Here is a 16285-nt window from a genome sequence, read left to right as displayed (position 1 = left end):
CAATGAGATGTCACAACATGCCTATCAGAATGAAAAAAAAGTCACAACACCAAATGCTGTTGAGGATACAGAGAAACTGGGTCACTCATACATTTACACTGATGTAAATACAAAGTTGGAGAAGGAAATGACCACCCACTCCAGTATTCTTCCCTGTGAAATCCCACAGACATAGGAGCCTGGCAGGCTGCATTCCATAGGGTCACAAAAGAGTTGGACACAACTAACAACAACAAAAATACAAAATGGTACACTTACTCTGGAAAAAAGTTGGTCAGTTTCTTAAAACACTAAGTATGCAAACATTATACAACCCACCAGTTCTGTATTTATCCCAGAAAAAATGAAAACTTATACTAAAATCTGTTCATGAATGTTCACAGCAGCTTTTAACAGCCCCAAACTGGGAACAACCAGCTATCCTTCAATAGGTAAATGGTTAACCAAAGCTGTTTCTGGACACATTCAATAATAAAACAGAACTGATACATGTGTTTGAATGAATCTCCAGAAAATTATGCTGAGTGAAAAAAAAGCAAATTTCAAAAGGTTCTAGATGATCTTATTCCATTTATATAACCATCTTGAACTGATAAAATTACAGAAATGAACATATTTGTGGCTGCCAGGGGTTAAGGAGCGGGTGGGGGCAGGAGGTGAGTAGGTATAAAAGAATAGCATAAGAGATCCTTACGGTAATGGAAATATTCTATATCTTGACTATGTTAGTCAAAATCCTGGTTGTGATATTGTGCTATAGTTTTGTAAGATGTTACCATTGGGGTAAACGGGAATGGGTAGATGGAATCTCCCTGTATTGTTTCTTATCATGTGAATCCACAGTGATACTAGAGTAAAAAGTTTAATTTAAAGTATAAATGAAAACATGTCTCCAGGGACACACGTTTTTCTTTTTGCCTCAGACTCCAGTATGGCTCAGCACAGCATTGCCTGCACTTGACCGGCATTCCACTTTGCCTCTTCCCCTTGATTTGCCCAACACAGACTTGGGGTACACGCTCTGACTGCAGAATGGATTATTTGAAGACAGGACTCTCCTGGGAAAGCTGGGCTCTGAATACCTCCAGGCTTCTCACGGTTTTATTAATCTGTCATTCCATTTTTCAGGATCTGGCCCCTTATAAAGCTGACATAAAGGCCCATGGTCCCCCCTCTCTAGGCAGTGTATCTCTAAGTATGGTTCCAGGATTCCCTATGTCACAGTCACCTAGGACGTTTGTCTCAGTGATATTCCTGGGTCTAAAGGAGCAGAATTTTAACCAACTCCCTGAATGAATTCTAATGCACACTTAAGTTTGAGAACCAACAGGGCTCGACTTTGTCTGAAGTCAAGATTTTCTGAGGAGGCACAAAGAGTTTCCCACACTGGGATGTTCTCTAAAAGGCCTTTCTGAAAGAGGAGAGAACAAGGAGGGACCCCGGTGCCAGCACTGGCTCCTGTTCCAACAAGGACACAGACCACCCCCACGCTGGGCCCATGGGCTGGGAGCTCACCGCAGTGTTTGGCTCAATGAGGCGGTGCTGCAGTTTCTGGGCATCTTCCCATTGCCCTGTGAGGCAGAGTCTCTCCAGCTGGCACACCTGAGCCCCCAGGACATTGGCCAGGGCACACACGCCCCCCACAGCTCCTGCCACAGGGTAAAAGGCAGAATATCAGCTAGAGCCTCTTCTCGAAGAGAATTCCAAATCTTGGTCCCCAGCACCTCTTCCTTCTGGGGGGCTGCGGATTTTTAGGCCACCAGTGAGCCACATCTGAGACACGGTCTGTGAGTTTACGGAGTACAGATTTCCAGAGAGAACCTTGCCAGCATATTCAAAATAGAATCCCACAGGCTGAGGGGCAAGGAACAGAGCCTGAAGGCTGACTCAAGGACGGTTCCTTTCCCTCATGCCCGTCTCCCCCATGGTAAAGTCCCACCTGCCAGTTGGCACCTCCACACTCCTGCAATTGCCCCCTGACTCATCAGCCCTGGAAGGGGATGGCATGGATGGGAAGCCTCTGCTCTATGGAAACTGTATTCCCCCCAGTGAATTCAGCCTGGGACAGTCGTGGGGGAGGAGAATGAGCCCTAGACTTAGTCAGGAGACCCGGCGTTTCCTCCCATTGGCTGTGTGAACTTGGACAAGTCATCTAACACTCGCTGGTCCTCTTTGCTCTCCTCTGGGCAATGGAAACGGGCTGGCTGTGATCTCGGAAGTTCTGCCACTTCTGCCAGCCTGTTTAGTGTGATTGCAAAGCTAGTTAGGAGTGACTCAAAGCAGAGTGGCCTCAAGACTGGAGAGAGAGGGGGCATTTCTCATGAGTGAATATAACTGCTGTTTATCAAAAACCTACTGTGTCAAGGGCTATGACAGACACAGGGCCAATGCTCTCTAATCCTCACATCTCTCTGCTTTGCTGAGTAAGAACTCAGGCCCAGAGAGGTCGTTTACCTTGCCCAGTGGTAGTCAGTGAATAAATGGCAGAGCTCAGATACCAGCTTAGATCTCCAGTGCTATTTCCACCTACCACACTCAGGAAGGAAGCATAAATGGGTCTCCCCTAACTCTCCCCTTTAGAGACTGTGACAGGGAAGAGGGGAGTTATGCAGAACATATACCACAAGCCAAAATCTGCAGAGACCAGAGAGAACATGAAGCAGCATTGTCCCCTGCATCGCTGGAAAAGCAACTCAAATCTCAAATCACTGAGGCTTCAGCTGATGGGAGTAGGTGCTCCCCTCCCCTCCGGGGCCCAAATCCAGTCTGAACTCAGGGACCTTGACCCCAAGCAGACAAGAGCACTTGGTCTAAACAGTAACATTCCTAGGATCCTAGACTGCAACAGAGTCTGATCAGTCAGCTGAAGATCCCCAGACCAACCCTGCAGGCCTGACAATTCTTTCTGGCCTGGGCCCAGGGAGAGAGGAAAATGCACTCCCAGACTGGTGGGAAGCGCCCCAAGGCCTCTGCCTTTAGAGGATGATTTACAAGGTAAGATTAAAGGAGCTAAATTTGTCACCTAAGCAGGGAGCTTGGGACTTAGAACAAACTGCAGGCATCCCCACTACAGGCCAGGGGATTGTTCACAGCCACCCTCCTCCGCCTAACAAGGTCACTTAGAAGCATCCACTATTCAGATAAGTAAGTGGTGAGACATATCTCTGAGGTTTCCCAGCAGGCAGGCTGGCAAAAGCCCCCTGTCCACACAGTCCTGGCCTTCAGCGTCTTTCCCAAAAGAACCCAGCTGCCTGTATCATGACCACTCGTCACAGTCTGAGAGGACTGGGAGGCCTACCTACAGCATAGCTGGCCAGTAGGAAGCCAGCCGATCCGGCCAACACCTGGAAATCCTGACTCCTGGTCTTGTGAACAATCAGCCCAATCCTGGTCACCTGTAATAACGGCCAAGCTAGTGTGAGAGCTGGGCCCCACAGGCTCTGTTGCCGGCCTGGCTGAGGGCTAGGGGCTGGGCAAGTGTGGGAGAATGAGAGTCAAGGTCCCAGAGAGATGCCCCCCTTGATTCAGATGAACCCCAGAGAGCCCAGAGGACAGAGGGAACCCACACCAGAGCCCAGGACTGAAGCAGGTCCTAGAGCTGCCCTGAAGTCAGTATCAAAGGAGAAGAGAAGGAGGAGTCCCCGGCTGAGGGCCACTGCCACTCACGTCACCCCCGCTGTCCTTGATGCCCACAATATTGGGGTGCTGGGAAAGTGTGGCCACCGCATCCACGGGCAGGTCCAGCCCCGTGTTGGCTGGGACGCTGTACAGCACCACAGGAATTGGAGACAGATCAGCCACCTGAGGGCGCAGAGAAGAGGGGGCGCAGCACCACAGGAATTGGAGACAGGTCAGCCACCTGAGGGTGCAGAGAAGAGGGGCCGCTGCCACAGGCCAGAGGCGGCTGGAGCCTGGGGCAGTGCAGGACTGCCCGGGCTGGCCCACCTCCTGGGTGAGAAGCCACAGAGCTGGGCACCCCAACTGGAAGCACTGATCCTGGGTGACACTTAAGACTGCTGTGTGCCAGGCACGGCTCCAAGTCCTTTTCGTTTTGATTGATCTAATCCTCCCTGGAGGAAGATTAATTATTCCTCCCATTTGAGGAGGGCGGGAAGAGCGACACAGCAGGGTTAGGTCAGTTGCCCACGGTCACACAGCTGGCACCTGGTGGTGTCCCTCCCCTCTCCCAAGCTGCTGTTCATGGGAAGTCAGCTCACCACTCTGCTTCTAGCTTCTCCCCTCCCCTCCCTGGGCAGAATCTCTGCTCCACCCAGCTTCCTCTGGGCCCAGGCCTCAAACCCACACCCCCACCTTAACCCACCTTGGTGTAGTGGTGAATCAGGGCGGCACTGCTCATGCGGCCACGATAGTAGCAAGGGGTCACCACCATGGCGGCGTCAGCCCCGACCTGGGCCATGCTCACCGTCATCTCCACCGTGGCCTGAGTAGCTACAGGAGGAAGAAAGAAGTCTTCCCTACAGGCCATGGTGGGCGAGGGCAGGAGGGAGAGGACCAGACTAGGACCGAGGCAAGCAAGGGACGCAGAAGAGATAGAGCAAGACCTAGACGAAACCCAGCTCCAGGCCAGGGAGCCAGCCCCCCCCCACGCAGCCACCGCCAGGCCCGGGCATTCAGGCCTCACACTCGCAGCCGGAGCCGGCCAGCAGGAGCTTGTCCTTGGGCAGGGCCTGGCGTGCGCGGCTCACCACCTCCAGGCGCTCACTGCTGGTCAGGAAGGGGAACTCGCCATTGGAGCCCTGGAGCACGAAGCCTGCAAGAGAAGCAACACCTTACCACCTGCTTGTGAAAAACTGGCCATCGGTCTTAACTCACCCAGGCTCCTACCTCCACAGCACCACTGTTTTTCACACATTTCCTTCCCATCTTTGTCCTGAGGCGGGCAGAGTGCTGTCCCCTGTTGCAGTGACAGTGTTCACACCATTTTTTTTGTTTGTTTTAATGAGATATTTCAGCACACCGAAGAGAATAGATAATAATATAATCCACATCAGTGTACCCAGCACCCTCGACGACCTCCCCCATCTCTTCCTTGTCTCTAGCCTGTCTCAAGTGGTCAAGGTTCCCATTCGTGTCCTTTTACCCTTAAAACACAAATCTGGAGCCATAAGCAATATATAATGGATTTTTTGCCTATTAAGACTTTATAGAAATGGAATCACATAATCTGCTCTTTGCCATTTTTGCTCACCATGATGTTTTGAGCTTTGTCCACCGATTCATTCGTTTTCATTGCTATATAATACTGTCTTGGGAAGTTACACCACAACTTACTTTTCATTCTCCTTTTGACATTTAGAATGTTTCCTATTTTGCTATTATAAACAATGCTGAAACCAACAGTTTAAGAGTTTCTCTTAGGTGTGTGATGGCTGAGTCGCAGGTAAATGCACTTTCACGTGCCAGACTTCCAGTTAGCCAGTCCATAGGTAGCAGCACAGAGAAAAAACTGTGAGTGCTCATTCACATCAATACTGAGTATTGTCAGAACAAATTCTTGCCGATTTTCTGGATCAAAAGTGGCATCTCATTATTTTATTTTGCATTTCCTGTTTTATCCAATTTGTGAGGTTTCTAACATTAGAGGTGTCAATCATTTCATATCCGCAAGAGACCAGTAGAACTGCTGCTCTTCAACTGCATCTAAAGGCAATGCAAAACCATTTTCCTCTCAGCTTTTCTCATTCAACTTTCTCTTTCCTCTTCTTTCTCCTCTCCATCCCATCCCCCAATTTTTTCCCTTAAATGTAGCATACAATACACAAAGATTATTAATACATAGAAGACTACTGGGGAGAAAGGAAAGAAGGTGGGGGCTATATTAATATACAAAATCGCTGCCATTCAGTTCTGACAGATATCTGATTTGGAGGTTCCTGACAGTCAAAGCTAAAAGGGAAATGTAGTCAGCTGACAGATATGTAGAAATCAAGATAAAGCAAAGCAGCTGCCCTGGAGAAACACAGATTTTCCTGGCACTGGGACCGAGAAAGATTGTTCCCGTGAGTCATCCTTAAGAGGACACAGTGTTGGTGGGGAGTCAGCTTTACACCACAAGGCTTTCTCTGTGCTGTTCACTATCCCATCAAGTCTACTGAGCGGGCTGCCGGAAGAACTTCCTGGATACTTAGCATTTCTCCCCCAAGTTCGTGTCTTGGTAACATTGCAGAGAACATCTGGAGGCAAATAGCTTTCTGCTTCTGTTAGACCATCGCCTCAGCATCAGCTCCTCCACGTCAGCCCATGGTAGAAACCTTCTTCTCCCTCTGATTTCTCAGTGGACCGTCCCACTCGCAGAGTTGCCAGCCCCAGAGAGGGCTCCAGTCCAGCCATGACAGGCCCAGTAGCCTCTGGCTAAGGATTTAGAGGCCAAGCTTCAGCTCCTGCCTCCCCAAGCCCTCCTGAAGGGGGCTTCTTGACGCAGACACGCCTCCAGCCGTAGTCACTCACTGCCAAGTCCCCTTTCATTCTGGTGGCCAAGTCCAGAAACCTCCGTGTCCCACAGGCGGACTTGGCCTAAACAGCAGGATGGCTGGGTCTTGGGCTTGGCCGGGGGTGGGAGCAAGTGGGCGAAGCAGGCCCTGTGCTCCAGACTCCTAGTGGCCTCTCCTCGTTTTACTTAAGGGAGCATCCAACCCAGACCTGACTCTCCAGAAGGCAGTGAGTCCAGGCTGGGGAAGAGGAAGGGTGATAGAGTCAGGCAAGCACTGGACTCAGGCCCCTCTGGCTGTTGGGCAAGTTACATGGCTCTCTGAGACTCCGGACAATAAGGGCACTTCAATCCTACCTTATAGAGCTGTCTTAAAGGCTCAAATGAGAAAATATATGAGAAAAAAAGCACTTTGAAGTCTGTGAAGTGATACTGCCAAGAACCCCCTCCTTTTCCTTGACCAGATGTCCAGGTTCAGGCCCAGTATGCCGCTGGGTGTGGAGGCAGGGCTAAGGAAGAGGAAAGACCAGAACTCCGGATGGGTGGCGGATGAGGAAAGTGAGCGCTGGGGAAGCAGGGGGCAGCAGAGCTGGCACCTAGAGCCCAAGTTTAACTCCCGGTGTGGCCCCTTGCCAGCTCTGCTCTCTTGAGCAAATAGCTTAATCAAACTTCAGCTTCCTCAACTGGAAAATGGGGGTAATTTTAGTGCCCTTTTTAAAGTTATGTGAAGTTTAAATGAGATCCTATCTACAAATGCCTACAATAGACAGAACCCAGCACTCAAGTAGCTATAGTCATTATGGAGTCAGAGGAAGTGCTCAAACCTTAAAACTGGATCATGGCAACTTTCAATCTGAGGACGGGGACGGTGACTGGTATGGGAGGGGAGGCTGCATTCAGGGACCTCTCAGCCCCTCCAGCTCCGACAGGAAAGAGGCTCATGTGAGAAGCTTCTCTCCCTTGCCACATGGTTACTCCAGGTCCTCCAGGAGCCAGTGTGGCCTGATAAGAGGAGTTGGGTGGAGGCTGAAGACACACAAGCAACAGGGTGACTTACTGTGGCCAAGAGGAAGCACAATCTCTTTTACGTAAGGAGCTTCTCCAGTCAGTATCATACACCTTGGCCCATCATCATTGCCACCTCCTCCGAGAAGTCTTCCTGGAATCCAATCTTCCCTGAGCATGTTTCCTCTGAACTTCTCTTGCCTGTTCCTAGTCCTTCCCTGCTGTCTCCTCAAAACTGCGTGGAGATCCTCAGAATCCTTCAACCTCCCTTACCCCCACCTGTTGGGACTAGGAAAAATTTCTCCAACTGGCCTCTGCTGTGAAATGAGGAAATTGAACAGACATTTTCCTAAGTCCTCCTTGGCTTGAGGCTTTGGAGTCACTTTTCAGGCTTTTCCTCCTCCCCTGTTGCTGATCTCTAAACACTCCCTTCCAGACAAACTGACTGTCAGAGCCCCCAGACACACGACCATCTTCCTGCAGTATGCCTTTGCTCCTGTTCTTCCCTCTGCCCAGAACACCTCCTTAGTTGCAGCCCCCCACATGCTGCAAGGACCTTGAAGCCTTCCTCAAACCCCCTCCGCACTGGACTCCACAGTGTTTTGTCCTTGCTCAGCACTAGTCTAGAAGAATCTAGGTCAAGGACGGCATCTCCCTCATTTTGGCCTCCTCTGTGACACCTAGCACACTGCCTGTTGACCTATGTGTTGACAATTGGTAGTATAAAAGAAAAATTATCCCAAACCTGGTCTGGGGCAGAACTTTTCTGCGTGATGTAATTCATACCTCCCACTAGGAAGAAAGGAAAGTTCCTGATGAAATGCTGAAGCAATTTCCTAATGAATTTTAATGGAATTAAGCCTTGATCTGGGAAACCAGCCACCACCCCCAACCCCCAGCAGACTCTCAGGCAAGAGGCTAGTGACTGTTAACTTTTCTATCTAGTCTAACAATGATTTAACCGTTCTCCTTTCTTATAAAAAATATCCTCACCAAGAGTTTATACTTGAATTGGCTCCTTAAAGCTATTTTCCTTTAAGTACAACTGTAGTAAAACTTTGACATGAGCTCATAACTGAATTGTCCAATAATTTTTTGACTTTTAACTTGAACTACCTTCAGATTTACAGGAAAGCTGCAAAAATGGTACAGAGGATTTCCATACATCCCTCTGTCATTATACCTAATTAGAGAACAGTGATCAAAACCAGAGAGTGAACATGAGTACAATACTAACTGCAGACCTTATTTGAAATTTTAGCCAGTTTGAAACTTTTTAAAAGCTAAGATTCCAAAGTCATAATTAGCTAATCTGAAATTTTATGTATTTAGTCTTTAATAAGGGATTTAAGGTCTTTCAGACAAATGTACATATTTTAACAATCATTTTCAGAAGCCAAAACTCACTGCTTTTGGTTTCTGTCTAATTACCATCTTCCAACATTTTCCAGTACGATTGGCTCCATTTTTTTCCCAATTAAGATTTTTATTATGAAGTACCTTACACACACACATAGCAACGTTTATATAGTCACTGATTAGTAGTGTCAGAAATATTCAAATACTCCTGACTGTGCTCCATAAAGTCACAATTGACAACATTTAGAGTGTTTATAGATTTATCCATTCTTTGCAATGATTCTAGGCACCTCCTTCCTGGAGTTTGAGGCCCACAGTTTGGAAACCACTGGTAAATCCATAATAGATACAAATGGTAAGAAATGTCTATGTAAAGGAGACACTGGGGGTTAGACAGTGCTGTGTAGCTGACTTCTCTCAAGTTTCCTGGGGAAGACTGCCGTCTCCCTTTAACAGCTTAACAGGGACGTCATCATTTGCCCCCAAAATGGCTTCTTGGGACCCAGAAAGAGGAGGTAGGGAGAGTCCCAGGCTTGCGGGTCTCTTGCACAGAGCATGTCAGGACATGTGGGAAGAGGACAGGGACGATTCTGAGAGACAACAGTTCAGGGGACAGTGGGCCCCAGACCAGGGAGCAGCACAGGGCAGGGATTAGGGGTATGGGCTCTGGAGTCAGGCCACACTGGGCTCTGACCCCAGCAATATCCACCTACTGTCCCTGCCACCTCTGAGAAGGTTACACCTCTGAGCCTCACCTGCAAAGTGGAGATAACGTAATACCTTCCTCTTGGGTCTGTGCTGTAACATGACACAGAGCGTGGCATGTACTAAAAACTTAAAAAAAGGTGGTGGTTGGAGGGAGGGATTTCCCTGGTGGCCCAATGGCTACGACTCCACACTCCCCATGGACGGAGGAGCCTGGTAGGCTGCAGTCCATGGGGTAGCTAAGAGTCGGGCATGACTGAGGGACTTCACTTTTGCTTTTCACTCTCACGCATTGGAGAAGGAAATGGCAACCCACTCCAGTGTTCTTGCCTGGAGAATCCCAGGGACGGGGGAGCCTGGTGGGCTGCCATCTGTGGGGTCGCACGGAGTCGGACACGACTGAAGCGACTTAGCAGCAGCAGCAGCAGCCACGCTCCTAGTACAGGGGGCCCAGGTTTGATTCCTGATCAGAAAGTAGAGCCCAGATGCCACAGCTAAAGACCCACATACTGCCACTAAGACTTGGCACAGCCTAAATCAATAAATATTAAAAATGTTTTAAAGGCAGGGGGAGCGATTGTAGTATGAGGAGTGATGCTCCTACTTAGTAGTACTGCAGCATGGCAGCCCCAGCCCCAGCAACAGCAGCATAAACCAGGAGAGAGAGTACATAGCCCAGTACCGTGGCTCTGAAGGTAGCTGGTGGGGAGGCACCAGCACGATCCCAGTGGGGGAGGGGAGAGAGCAGCACCAAGAGGACTGTAGACCTACATCCCACCCCTACTTACTTCCCACCCGCACCGCACCAGACTTCCCCGCAGCCCCAGCTCCTGGCTGCTGCTTCCTCCGCTGGCAGCAGCAGGTAAGCGGGAGTCGAGCCCTATGGAGATTTCCCATGCCCAGAACCTAAGACCCCAGAAGCGAATTTAGGGATCCTTGAACCAGCCTACCGGAAGAGGACTTGGGAGGAGGAACACTCTCCCCAGAGGCCCGCCCAGACCCGGGGCTGGCCACAGAGCCTCCAGACTCAAGAGTAAGGGTATGCAAGGCTTTACTGGCTCAGCTCAGGCATTTGACATCAGTGTGTTGCTCTCGGCTGCTCCTGGGATCTGCCTCTCCCATTTTCTCTCAGGGGTTCTTCAGGGGCCTGAGAGTCTGCCTCAGCTGCCTCAATTCTCCCCAGCTCTCCCTCATCAGGGGCCATCAGGGGCAGACCCCACTCATGGAGCTGAAGGGGCTCGCGACCCCTTGTAGGGGGCCTGAGGAAGAAGGGAGTTGGGCAGCAGCATCTTATTCTGGGCCACATAGGTTGCCCCATCAGAGAGATGGGCCACACAGGATGCCTGTGTTTGTGTGCCAGCCCTGCCGGGGGAAGGGGCATCTCCATCTGTGGTTAGGTGGCTTTAAAGGGGTGGTAGCCCTGGGGGCTGCGGTTGGGCAGGCTGTGGGACTGGTGGTTTGGATAACCCTGCTGGCCGTGGTGGCAGTGGCTGTGGTAGGTGTGTGTGTGGTTGGCGCCAGCTACGGTGGATTCCCGCTGGGTGAGGAAATTCCCCTTCAGCTTCATCTCCACCTCCTCGAGGGCCTTCAGCTCCTCCTGGTTGATGTCCTTGGTCTCCAGGTGGCCCGAGTTCTGGCAGGCCGTGGCCCGTTGCAACATGGAGTTAGCCAGCTGCTGCCCCTTGGTGTCAATCTCCTTGGTACAGGCGGCCACGGTGGCCCACGTGGCCTCCTCCGCGGACGAGGACTTCCCAGACTCCTTGTGGGTCTCTTTGGTCACGGAAGTCCCAGACATTCTCTGCTTGCTGGTGAAGGTCTCCCGGTGAAGGGCCATGCCCTCGTCTCCTTGCCGCGTGGTGAAGGTCTCCACGCGAATCGTGGTGCTGGCCTCCCCGCTGCCACTGTCCGGCTGTGGAGCAGTGGCGGAGCTGCTGGGCCCGGCGGTGTGGAGGCAGGCAGTGTTGCTGGCGGCCAGCTTCTCCTCGGAAAGACGGCTAAAGTGCGATTTGATCCAACTCGCATCATTAGATTTCTCACTCTCTGTTGGCTCCTGTACCTCTTGGGCAGTCTCAGAATCTGTCTTCCTTTTCCTCTTCCTCTGCATCCACAACACGAGGCCTCCACCTCCCAGTAACAGGGCGGTCCCCAGCACCACCCTGCATGATGGTTGCTGGATGAGCTCCAAGAAGGGCTCCAGGACCCCACGCCAGGCGGGCAGAGCTAAGAGCACACTGGGAGTCGGGGAGTCCAGATGGTCTGGTTCATGCTTGAAAGGACAGGCTCTCTGAGGATGTCTGGCAGGCAGGCCCCCCACTGCACCCTCCCTAGGATGCCCCTCCCGCCTCAGCAATAAACCTCATTGTGAGGAAGGTGGTTGAGGGGCGGGGTATGGAGAGACCACACAATCCTTTCTGTCCAACCTGACAGGAACGGCCTGAGGCCCAGGACCTTTCTCCCACTCTGACAGCTGTTCCTGAGGTCAGTGAAAGAGTAGCTTCCCCAATTCGGAGTCCCTTCTGCCTCCTGCTTGGGATCTATTTTGCAAACCAGGCCTTCTTATCCTTTAGTCTTTGGTTTCTTTTTGTCCTCATCTGGTGGTCCCCAAGGGACAGAGTCTGCTGGGTCAAGCTGGCCATGGCTGAAGGGCCTTCTTGACTGGGCTGGCATCCGTTCCTTGTTGCCTAAGCCTCATGCCTCCCCACCCCCACCCCCCACCCCCCACCCCACCCCCATGCAGGGCCTACTGCACTGTTGGCTCAGAGCATTCCATCTCCACTTGCAGCCACTAGCCCCATTAGAAGAAAAAGGGAGGGGCTCATTCTGAAGTAACATGAGGTCACAATTGGGCTGAGAAGGCAGAAAACACAGAATAGGCAACTTCACCCAGCCCCGATCCTTGGGGCTCTTTCAGGTTGGGGGCTGCTACCTCTTGCCTTAGTGATGCCCTTGCAAACCCAGACTTCGCGCCTACTCCTGCTGCTGCCAAGTCGTGTCAGTCGTGTCCGACTCTGTGCGTCCCCATAGACGGCAGCCCACCAGGCTCCCCCGGCCCTGGGATTCTCCAGGCAAGAACACTGGAGTGGGTTGCCATTTCCTTCTCCAATCCATGAAAGCGAAAAGTGAAAATGAAGTCGCTCAGTAGTATCCGACTCCTAGTGACCCCATGGATTGCAGCCCACCAAGCTCCTCCATCCATGGGATTTTCCAGGCAAGAGTACTGGAGTGGGGTGCCATTGCCTTCTCCTGCCCCTACTCCTGACTCCCCTGTAAATGCACACAGCTCAGGTGATGAATGGGTGGGCTGGCTGGCCAGGCTCTTGTAGTTAAAGACAACCGAGAGTTTGGCCCTCAATCCCAAGTTATACCGAGGGCCTTTCAGGGTAGAGACAGGCCTGGGTCACTCCCAGAGGCATATAGCACATTTTTTTAAATGCCAAAATACAGTTATAAAAATTGTAATATTTTAAACATCTAACAAGTGAATGGCTTCAATATACACAAAATATTAATATGACACATCACAAGAATCTATGGACTTGCCTACATAATAAGGAAATAAGAAGCTTCAAGTTTTATGGGAAACATCATCTCTCTGCTCCTGCTGGAGTAGCTCTGGGGTAATCCACTAACCTCATTTGGAAATAACAATTCAAAGTTCATCTTTGAGGTTGTTTGTGGGTGTGAGTTCAGGGACAAACGGCCCTCCTGCAAAATGCCCTCCCGCAAAAGCCCTTCCCTTTTTTTCTTCGGTTATAAGTTTTATTTAAATGAATATTCTTCATTCAAATAATTAATACAAATTAATAATGCTAAATAAATAATAAAAAGTTTCAGGCAATGTCTTCCTGAAGAATCTCTTAACTGTTCACTGATTCCTCAAAGACAGAATCCCTTTTTTTTTTTTAATCCTGTCTATATTTGCTCAGTCATGACCAACTCTGTGTGACCCCACAGACTGTATCCTGCCAGATTCCTCTGTCCATGGGATTCTCCAGGCAAGAATACTGGAGTGGGTTGCCATTTCCTTCTCCAGGGGATCTTCCCGACCCTGAGATCAAAGCCATATGTCCAGCATTGCAGGCAGATTCTTTACCATCTAAGCCACCCAGGCAGCCTATTGATCATCTCCTGTTTGGAGAACCTTTAATTCATTGCAGGACGCCCTGGCAGTGGGATGTGTGATGGTTCCCTCCCCTGCCCCTGAAACCTGGGCTGCCAAAAGAGGCAAAGATCCAGCAAGAGAGACACAGATTTTCGAGCTAAAGTGGCTCATTGCCCCTTTCCCAGGCATTCTGACTGCTTCCTGGGAGCTGTGACAGGGCCATAGAGCCCGATATTCTCTGTGCCAGGGCCTCAGGTTTGGGCTCCTTAGAAGAACTGCGTTGAACGCTGTGGCCCAGTTCTCATTCTAAAATGAGAAAACCGGATTAGAGAGTTTCAGTGGTTTTTCCAAGGTCGTAACAGGCAGAAACGTACTCCTACAAGTCTTCTAACCCTGGATGTTGGGTTCTTCCATACAGTGCCCAGCTCCCACGTGTGTGGGGGTAAGAGAGAGCTGAGGTGGGAGCTGACGCCTGCGTACGTTGTATGGGAAATGGACCGGTGGCTAGTCTGCCAAAGTCACAGCAGCCATGCTCCCAGGCACCCTAGTACCCCCCTGCAGCAGTGAGCGGGGTAGGGGAGGGAAGGAAGGGTACAGAGAAGAGTCTGGGTGCACACAGACCCCAGATCAAAGTCCACCCTCCCCGCCCCTCGCACTAGAGTGTCCTTGAACCTGGGAGGTGAGGCCCAGTCTTCTCTCAGAGAGTCAAGGAGCTTACTTTGCTTCAAGAGAATCAGGCCTCAGCTCAAACCTTCAGGCTCCAGGGAGCTGGGCCCCAGCAGAAATACCCTTTGTGTCACTGCTCAATGTGGGCATCCACAGGGCACTCACTGTGTCCTAGGGAAGGGTCACATCGCCTGAGCACAGAGATATGAAAGGGGTTTCCATTAGGCCAGCAGGTGCGGTCACAATGCATCTCTGCCACAGAGGTGATCATACTGTTATTCTAATCAGCGCCATCATTGGAGTCCATACCTGCTAATGTATATCACCCTCCACAGTTTACAGCATGCTCTCACTTGCATTCCCTCAGATTTTTCTCCCAACCCTCCTGTAATGTGGCCATTATTACTCCCACGTGTCAGATGGGGCAACTGAGGTCTGGAGAGATTTATCTCACAGCTAAGTCAGTGGTTGAGCTGTGGTTTGAATCGAGAGTCCATGTTCTGAACTGCTCCACTGCATCGCCCCGGTCAGAACCACTCCATCCCCAAGTTGGTGCTGTGTGTGCTAAATCACTTTAGTTGTGTCCAGCTCTTTGTGACTCCATGGGATTCTCTGGGCAAGAATGCTGCAGTGAATTGCCAGGCCCTCCTCCAGGGGATCGAACCTGTGTCTCTTATGTCACCTGCACTGGCAGGCAGGTTCTTTACCACTAGCGCCACCTGGGAAGCCCTGGGAAGTTGGGGCTGACCAGGGCTTATTTGTTGGAATCTGGTCTAATGGGGGGAATGCATTGGTCGGCAGTGGAATAAGCCAAATGTGACCGTGCAGCCTGACTTGAGTTCAAATCCCACCTCAGCCATTTATTAGCTGGAGTGACCTTGGGCAAGTGATCTCATCAGCGTGAGCCCCAGCTTCCCGTCTGTGAAATGGAGCGACTGATGGCACTGCGTAGGCTAACTGCCATGGGTGCCGGAAGAGGGTGTGCGGGGTGGGGCGGTGGGCGGGACTTGCCCCTTCTATCTTCATTTATTGTGCCTGTGGCTGCATTGCATGTTGATCTGTCCCTGATCTCAGAGAGGGGAGGCCCCTGTGTAAAGGGGGAAACGATTCAGAGGGTGCAGAACAGGAATTAATCTGGCCAAAGAAGGCCTTGCCCAGAAGAGGGTGCTGACAAGGCTTTGGGGGAGATGATCTTTATTCCAAGATCACAGGCCAGCAGTTAGCTTCATGTCTGCCTCCTGACCCCAGACCAGTGCCCCCTGCTCGTCTCCTGTAATGGAATGACCCCCAGGGTACCCGACTGTCTGTGAACAGCTCCACAGAGCCTGTGTACCCTCCTCTGGTCACTCACACCCCTCCAGCTCCCCCAGTGGACAGACCCCACTTACCTCGGAAGGGAAAGGTGCCCAGTTTATGCAGATTCTCCTCCAGTTTCCCGTAGTCCACCTCGGCCGTGGCAGTGAAAGGGGTGGTCACAGGTGGGTAGATGCCTGAGAGGTCCATCCTCCTGCCCTCCCCTGAGGGCCAGCCTTTCAGGGTCCTGGACAAGATCCTGCTCAGCCCCAGCCTCACAGAGGACCAGACTCGTGGGACCAGCATCTCCGTAGGAGGCTAGAGATCGAGCTGGTCTCTGCCCTTGAGGGATGCTGGGTTTGGACTCTTTCCTACCCCTGTTAATGATCAACGTTCCGAGTTAAAAATTTGCTGCCCCCTGCCCTGACTTGTTGGCCCTCAGGCAGGCCCAGGCTGGGTGTTTCCAGGGTCAGAGGCTAGGCCTATGGTTCCAGGGAGGTCCTCCCTCCCCCTAGAGAGCCTCTGGAGAAATGCCACAAGCCTGTGTCTCTTTGGCCAGAGGACTGGTTCCTGGGGTCTTGACACTAAATGTTGCCTCCAGTGGGGCCTGGGCCCTCCTCCCACAGTTCCCAGCCCCAAAGCCAGGAGCCAGGCTGGCTTCCTGTCTTCTGCTTGGCAGTTGCAAGGTTGGCTGAGCTGACTGGCTG

At 51.3% G+C, this 16285-nt stretch overlaps 2 protein-coding genes across 3 annotated transcripts in view; both read right to left on the bottom strand.

The window, feature by feature from the left end:
- The window catches only part of HOGA1 (4-hydroxy-2-oxoglutarate aldolase 1), a 26931-nt gene extending 10646 nt beyond the window's left edge, over positions 1-16285 (bottom strand). For both annotated transcript variants that reach the window (XR_005723562.1, XM_040255114.1), the window contains exons 1-6: positions 15674-16285; positions 4643-4771; positions 4322-4449; positions 3667-3801; positions 3299-3395; positions 1516-1649 (exon numbers count right to left, since the gene is read on the bottom strand). Coding sequence is in view for 1 of the 2 variants with exons in the window: in XM_040255114.1 (XP_040111048.1) it covers positions 1516-1649; positions 3299-3395; positions 3667-3801; positions 4322-4449; positions 4643-4771; positions 15674-15884 (834 nt within the window). In the remaining variant the exon portion in view is untranslated. The remainder of the gene's footprint in view (positions 1-1515; positions 1650-3298; positions 3396-3666; positions 3802-4321; positions 4450-4642; positions 4772-15673) is intronic.
- Positions 10259-14685, bottom strand: CUNH10orf62 (chromosome unknown C10orf62 homolog). The gene is made up of 2 exons (XM_040255172.1): positions 14667-14685; positions 10259-11872 (listed from the first exon to the last, which is right to left on the bottom strand). The coding sequence occupies exons 1-2, from the start codon at positions 14683-14685 to the stop codon at positions 10911-10913; spliced, it is 981 nt and encodes a 326-aa protein (XP_040111106.1). The 3' UTR covers positions 10259-10910.

This window comes from Oryx dammah, unplaced genomic scaffold (assembly GCF_014754425.2).
Source record: "Oryx dammah isolate SB20612 unplaced genomic scaffold, SCBI_Odam_1.1 HiC_scaffold_14, whole genome shotgun sequence".
NCBI classification, from domain to species: domain Eukaryota; kingdom Metazoa; phylum Chordata; class Mammalia; order Artiodactyla; family Bovidae; genus Oryx; species Oryx dammah.
This window is presented reverse-complemented; position numbering and strand designations above follow the sequence as displayed.